Genomic DNA, 7,383 nt, shown 5'->3' on the forward strand with positions numbered 1-7,383 from the left:
TATGCAATAATAGTTTTATTGACATGATGAAGCATCAATGCACTCGCAAAATCGCTGATCGCCGATACTAAAAGACCGAAAGTATCATGTGTGGTTTGGCTATTATTGCTTTCTGTGGCATTCGACATTCGCTAAACATTAATGTGCGGACGCGGTTTGCTTAGTGCTTGTGCAAGTGTAGTTAAATGGTTCGCGGTAACGCCTTGGCGGCAAGCAACTTAAAGCTTTAATAATTTTTAATACTTTAGTAGGTAGGTACTAGGTATAGCTCAACGACTTTTAGAAGGCTTAAAAGAATGAATACTTTTAGTTCCTATTTCATTAAAATGATTATTTTTTGTTGTTTAATTATACTAACTAGTTGTAATTTAACAGCTAGCTGGAGTGATTAAATTAAAGACTTAAGAAAGGATAGCTTACTATATTTATCTAGTACCTATGTAAATAATAGAACTAGGTACAAACTTATTCTAACCCCTAATAGATCAAATAAATTATTTTATGCTCATCGTCATTCGTTCTTCAACATTTGTGCATAGTTACCTACACTTTGTCTATATTTTCATTCATCATAATATTATTATACTTTACCTAAATCATATTATTTAAAATAAAGTGGATTTAGATAGATAATTTGTATCCAAAGCCCAAAATGTCGCGTGGTTGTTATATTATTAGGTAATTAGCAATAGCGTGTACAGGGCTTGAACCCAGGGTAGGCATTAGTTAGGTAGGTTATGTTACCTATTTAGCGGCAAATCATTGAGAAATGAGCACTGAGCTATTTGAACCTGAGTAAGCATTGCTTTTATGCCTCTATGACCTTCACGCCACTGGTAATTAGGTATACCTACCTAATACCTTAACCTACTGGTTATGCTATTCTGGTTACTTTGGTATTACTTAATTTGATAATAAGATAAATGTAAATATTATACCTACCTAAGGAATCTGACTAGCTATCGATGGTTTCTAGCAATAAAACAATCAAATCGTTACACCAAGTATAATATACTTAAGTACCTATTATTTTACAATAATTACTTAGATTAAGTATGAGTGATGTTTTGCATTCCTTTTAATTTGATAAAACCTAGTTCGTTCATTTCGTTCCCCGTTGTTGGCCAACAGCGGGACATATAAAAATAAATGCTATTTAATTTACATTTCGATCGTTAGTTATATCTATTTAGCCCCATTTACATAAAGAGAGTACCTATTCGCACGTTAGTAGTTATAGTTCAATGAGTCGCAATAGTATTTGTGTAGTAGGTATACCTAAGCAATAGTCTTCAGAATTCAGATGCAGAGTTTAAAATCCTTACAAAAATCCAAAAACTCGCCTGCAATTTTTCAATATTCACAAATCACAAGTAGTTAAGACGATTGACAATATTTGTACGAAATCTTCAAGTTTTCTTATTACATTTTATTCTACCTACTTATCATCAAAACTGCAGACGTGTGGAGTAGAGAAGTATATTCGGGAAGAAAAACTCTCTTTAGGTAAATGAGGCATTTTTAAATCGATGTCGCACTTAAGGGGAAGTGACGATTGGAACGGTTTGTTCGCGAGGCTGCTCGTTGTTTGTGATCTCAGGCTCAGGCTGCTTTACTGGACCCGTTTTAGTGATGGGGATCACTCTTTCGCCAGAATTCGGGGGTGGGCGTTTAGGGGCCGTGATTGTGAGGACTCCATCCGAGGACAGGCTGCTGACTAGATCGGTGAGCTCATAGCCGGGGGGCAAGATATATCTGCGGGTAAACTGGCGGGAGATGAAGCCATGCTCGTCTTGTTTTTCTTCATGCTTGCCTTCAACAAGGACTGAGTTGTTGGTTGCTTTCACTGTGATTTCTTCGGGGGTGAATTGTTGGACGTCTAGGATCACCTGGAATAATTATGAGAGGTTTTCTGTTATTTTGTGTTTTACAAAGATGATTCAAGACCTATAGAATTGAATTTTCAATCAATTTTTTTTTGGAGGATCTCACTCTCTCATCGAGGAGTTATGATCTTATGGTCTTTTCATCCATTGCTCAAGGGGAGATCATTTGTTTCATTAAACTAAGAACCTTAAAATGTGACGAGTAATATACTTCTTGTTACTAAAGGAGTATGCAAGACCTGATACAACTTGTGACAAGTGACACAACTGAACAAATTATTGTGCTTGTTTAATTGACTGAAAGTTCCTTCCTACTGAAGTAGATTGGTGAATTTCAACCCGTATCAGGAATTACTTAATCTCCTTAGTGAGGTTAAGTATCTAATAAATTATTCATAAAAATCTGATAAAAGTCCATCCAATGACTGATTGCAGACAGCTTTGAAATATCAAAAAAAAAAAAGACTCCTACCGAGCAAGGCTGCTCCTGCATGGTTTGAAATAGCAGGTACTGAAGTGGGAGCAGGAGGGAGATAGAGTCCTGGCGCTCTTTGAATCACTATTAGGTACTAGCTGATTCCCGCGACTACGTCCGCGTGGATTTAGGTTTAAAAAATCCCGTGGGAACTCTTTGATTTTCCCGGATAAAAAGTAGCCTACGTCAGTCAGGTCTATACCCATGCAAAAAATCACGTCAATCCATTACACCGTTGCGACGAGATTGAAGGACAACATTAACCAACAAACAAACACACTTTCGCATTTATAATAAGGGTAGGTATGCTAACCTCAAATTTCTCCTTAGTAAGGTTGATAGTAGACGAGGACTCCTGCCGGGCGAGGTTGGTCCTCCACGGTCTGAAGTAGGAGTTCCTGAAGATGGAACTCGAAGGGAATGAGGAGAGGGAGGACAACAGCTCGTCCCTGTTGAGGCCCATGCCGAAGTGCTGGTCCAGCAGTTTGGAAGGACGCTCCCAGTCGTCCCACCAGTCGCGGAATAACAATGGGACAATCGACATCTGAAAAAGAAAAAAAATCTGTTTTAGGTTTTTTTTGGTAGTGTTGGCGTCAGGGAAAAAAAGTTCGGGCGATAATGAAAAACATTTTTGTCTAGGTCTATAGGTGCTTTCCTACTGCGCGGGAAGCGAAAGACTACGCCTGTTCTACTATCTATTCTTATCTTTGTAATTCAAACCATTATAGCTACCTATGTGGCCACTATATGGCTGAAAGATCCTCATTATCATTAAGTACCTACCTATTCACATTGATTTTGATTGATTATCTATTTATTTAGTTCTCATGGTAGTTAGGTAAGTACCATCACCTTTAGGTCTCATTCAATATACCTATGTCTATCATTTAATTGTACTTAGCTACCGAAAAATCGCAACCTGATAGGTATAGGTATGATGGTGTTGGTAAGATTTGATGTTTTTTTAATAGGAACATGGACGGAATTATAACACAACAAAACACATAAAACTTTCTAACAACTAATTTATCAACAGTGTCGACAATTCAACGCGAGATAAACACAGTTCTTTTCCAGCGCTTATTTTCGGCGATTACGATCTTGCGCGATGTCCATCCATCTTTGCGCTCTGAAACCGTGCTATTATTGAAACAAAACTGCAATGCACCAAAACATCTAGGTATTTTTTTTATTTATTAAGGTGATATGCGTCCCAAAAACGGTGTTGAGACGCATTTCGGATGTTCAAAGAATGTTTTGGCCCCAAAAACTACAAATTTGTTTATTTCTTTTTTAATATTATAAAAATTAAAGATATTCTTTTGTGAATTACAAGAGCCAAAACACAAAACTTCGCGAAGTTTCCCAAAATAAGTACGCATTTTTTTACATGGCCATTAGGAGAAAACCCAGTTTTATACGATTGATATAAAGCCAATTTCAATAAAATTTCGTATTTACGTTCAACCTTTAATACACTAAGGGATTACGGTATTACTTTATGGTAACAGATCACATAGAATTTTAAATATAAATACATATTTATAAAAAGCGTGCAAAAAAATTGCGCTCGGGCGGCCCAGACTTCCGCTCTCGGTAGCCCGCAACGCGTCTTTAGAGAGTACAACTTCAATCGCGTCTTTAGAGAGTACAACTTTAATCCCATTTCGGGATAAAAATTGTTTTTTTCTCGATAACAAGTTAGAGCTTTGGCTAGGTTTTATATTTTTAATGGTGATAGACTAGTGGTTAAGATTTCGACCTCCTATTTGAAGGTTCCGCGGTCCGATCCCGGGTACAGGGTACGCACCTCTAACTTTTCGGAGTTACCATGTAGTTATGTACATTTTAACTATTTAAATATCACTCGCTTTGACAGTGAAGAAAACATCGTGAGGATACCTGCATACCTGAGATCCATAGGTAATCTCGTCAAAGGTTTGTGAAGTCTACCAATTCGCACTTGGCCAGCCCAGTGTGGTAGATAAGTGTGGACTGTGGCCTAAACCTTCTTAAGTACGCTGCGTAAATATTTATGACCGACCAATAAGTAAAAGAGGCAATTGATAACCATGAGTGGACTGCACTGATGATTCCTCCTTTTTTGAAGTCGGTAAATATAATAAATATTATGTAGGTAGGACTACGCACATGACCTTCCCTATCAGATAAAAGTAATTTGGGCCAACCTTCGGACATATTTGTCAATATTACAAAATCTGGAACGGTTCCACTATAATGATTCACAAAAGTAGATATTTAAACTGAACTCTATTTAGATCTGATGCAACATCATTGTAAACTGATTCTCTCATACGAAAGTTTTGCGACGAAAATTACGTTTGTTTTGTTTGAAATAAAATTAGCTGATGCACCTAATATTTGTGGATATTGAGTCATAGGTTAAATCTTTTTCTATAATCTATACCTAATAGACCCAGTAGACCGTACCTACCTAGATTTTGAAGCACCACTGTCTACTTTGATCAATACAATTTTTTTTTAATGCCAAGCCTAGAAACTTTTTATGACAAACTAAGTCTAAGCATAGGTTCCTACTTAGGTTCTTAGATCTGACTCCCAAACTAGGGTGCCCGTATCTTGGGAGTCAGTGTAGAGATTCGTATTTTGGGAATAGATTTACAACTTCGACTAAACCCATTGCATAAAATAGGCTCAATAGAATCTGCATTCCGAACCGGTGCTGAGATTGGTAGAGCTGTAGTCTGAGGCAGTGTGTTAATAAGTCAATAAGTTTTCATTTTTCCAAAGTAAAAAGTAGATCAAACAAATTAGAAAAGAGTCAAAACTCAAAAGAGGAAAACAATGAACTCTGTCAGCGAAAGTTCCGTCTAAAACGGTTCAGCTCTTTCTTTACTACAAGCAAAAAGCTTGTTCATACAAAATTAATAATTATCTGGTAACTCACAATAACGAAAGTATAATTTAAAAAATTAAAATGGAAGTCTGTGTACTTCATTGAAGAATTCATTTAAAAAAAGCACCCAGAACTCAAACCTTCGTTTGTTTTATAAAAAAAAAAAGATTCCGACGAATTGAGAACCTCCTCCTTTTTTTGAAGTCGGTTATAAAATAAACAAACAAATAAATAGGTACCTTTGGTGTTGTGATAAGTTCGTTGCAGGCGCGCGCTGCTCGTGGCTCGTGACTCGTGCGACTACAGCTCGCAGTTTCAGGACGGATTTAAATAGAACTCTTCAGCGGCCCACACGGTGACTCAGGCAGACACCTTGAACTTGGCGATCGTAGGACGTAGGAACACCATGCGATAAACGAGGGATTTTTTCAGCTGATGATACAAAAATGAGCCCGAAAGTCTGCGGATGGTATAATGATTCTAGACGACCTCCCTGGTGCAGAGGTAGATAAGTGCTTATATGTGCTTAGATTGCATCATCACTTATCACGAGGTGAGATTGCAGTCAAAGGCTAATCTGAAAAAAAAGTATGAGGTTCCGGGTTTGATTCCTGGCAAGCGGTCTCTGGTCTGGTCTGATGGGAGGCTTCGGCCGTGACTAGTTATAGTCCGCGACAGGTTGTCATCGCAATCGGGGTACAATGCGGCCGGGGGGGACGCCCCGCACTCCCGCATTTCACCCTCAGTCGCCCGCGAAGGGTTAGCGCGAGGACTGTGCGGGTGTGCGGGGCGTTACCTCCCCATCCGTTATGGCGTCCGATGGCGTTAACGTTATCTCAACCTATCGCGTACTTAATACCGTAGATAGGTAATATATTGGACTTTGATAAGTATCATAATGAGTTGACCGAATAAGGAGCAAGGACGTCCGGACATTCCCCAATTTTTTTCTTAAAAAGTTAGTTTACTTAGCTTCATTTTTAAAATTTGAGAGGCATAGTTTGCGTTTAAACTTATTGGAAATTGAATAAAAATAATGGTCACCATAACGATGATCAATAAGAATGACGAAAAATATGCATTGAAAAAGTAGTTGGTGTCTTTCGAGAATAAACGCAGTCTTCAGAAGTTGTGGGTGGAATGATACGAGAGCCGAATTTAGTTCCATAACCAATTACATTCAAACGAAATTCCTCGGAACGTACGCGATGTGACGTAGACGATGACAGTTCATTAACTCCTAGGGAAATTAATCAATCGCTTGAAAATAGATCAATCACTAATGTCGGAACACCTGGCATGGGTTCAGTGAAATGAATCAGCTCAGCTTTAACACAATTTCTCACTGAATCAAATTCAGAACATTGTTTTTATTAAGGTAAGTATACTAGCTTATACTCGCGACTTCGTCCCCGTGCACTAAGTACACAAATTTCAAACCCCTATGTGCACCCCCTTAGGGGTTGAATTTTCAAAAATCCTTTCTTAGCGGATGCTTACATCATAATGGCTATCTGCAGGCCAAATTTCAGCCCGATCCGTCCAATAGTTCAAACGATCCTCAGAAGTCTGCGATCGCGGAGCATATTCTACAGCCAGGCACAAAACATTGGATTGAACTCCACAATCCTCGACCACCACCATCACCACACACCGCTACTATATACGTAGACAGACTAGTGCGCGAAGCGATTGAAATTCACAAACACCAAAATTTCAATCTTGAGGATGGGTTTAAACTAGCAAAGCTAATACTTAGGTATGTGGAATCCAGTGGTAGAAATATGCAAACCAAGACAGCATCGTACGACATCGAAAGTTAATAGGTAATGATGTTGTGACTTGTGAGTGTATTTTGCCGGACAGCTCGTGAAGTTCCAGCGAAAATAACAAGAAAGAGGGTAGTTCGCTACTGCCCTTGACAGCTCCTACTTCATCTCTCGCAGCACCGCAGACCCGTAGAGCCGCGCAGACGCGTTGCAATTCGGTACTTGACTAGTCAAATCAGTAACTTTTTTCAAACGTCAAAACGCGCGTTTAGTATGCGAGCTAAAGGCGAGCTACTATGAAATACTGAAATGTGACGTCACAATCATTTGACGTGCTTTTTTTAGTTTAATCGATAAATTATAAGAAGAAGTGTG

The 7,383-nt window shown here is 38.6% G+C and overlaps 1 protein-coding gene across 1 annotated transcript; it reads right to left on the reverse strand.

The window, feature by feature from the left end:
* Positions 1-992: 992 nt before the first annotated feature.
* l(2)efl (lethal (2) essential for life) lies at positions 993-5,626 on the reverse strand. The gene is made up of 3 exons (XM_034979356.2): positions 5,479-5,626; positions 2,675-2,905; positions 993-1,889 (listed from the first exon to the last, which is right to left on the reverse strand). Exons 2-3 carry the CDS (start codon positions 2,903-2,905, stop codon positions 1,539-1,541), a joined length of 582 nt encoding a protein of 193 aa, XP_034835247.1. The 5' UTR covers positions 5,479-5,626; the 3' UTR covers positions 993-1,538.
* Between the last annotated feature and the right edge of the window lie 1,757 nt (positions 5,627-7,383).

The sequence above is a fragment of the Maniola hyperantus genome, chromosome 20 (genome assembly GCF_902806685.2).
Source record: "Maniola hyperantus chromosome 20, iAphHyp1.2, whole genome shotgun sequence".
Lineage (NCBI taxonomy): Eukaryota > Metazoa > Arthropoda > Insecta > Lepidoptera > Nymphalidae > Maniola > Maniola hyperantus.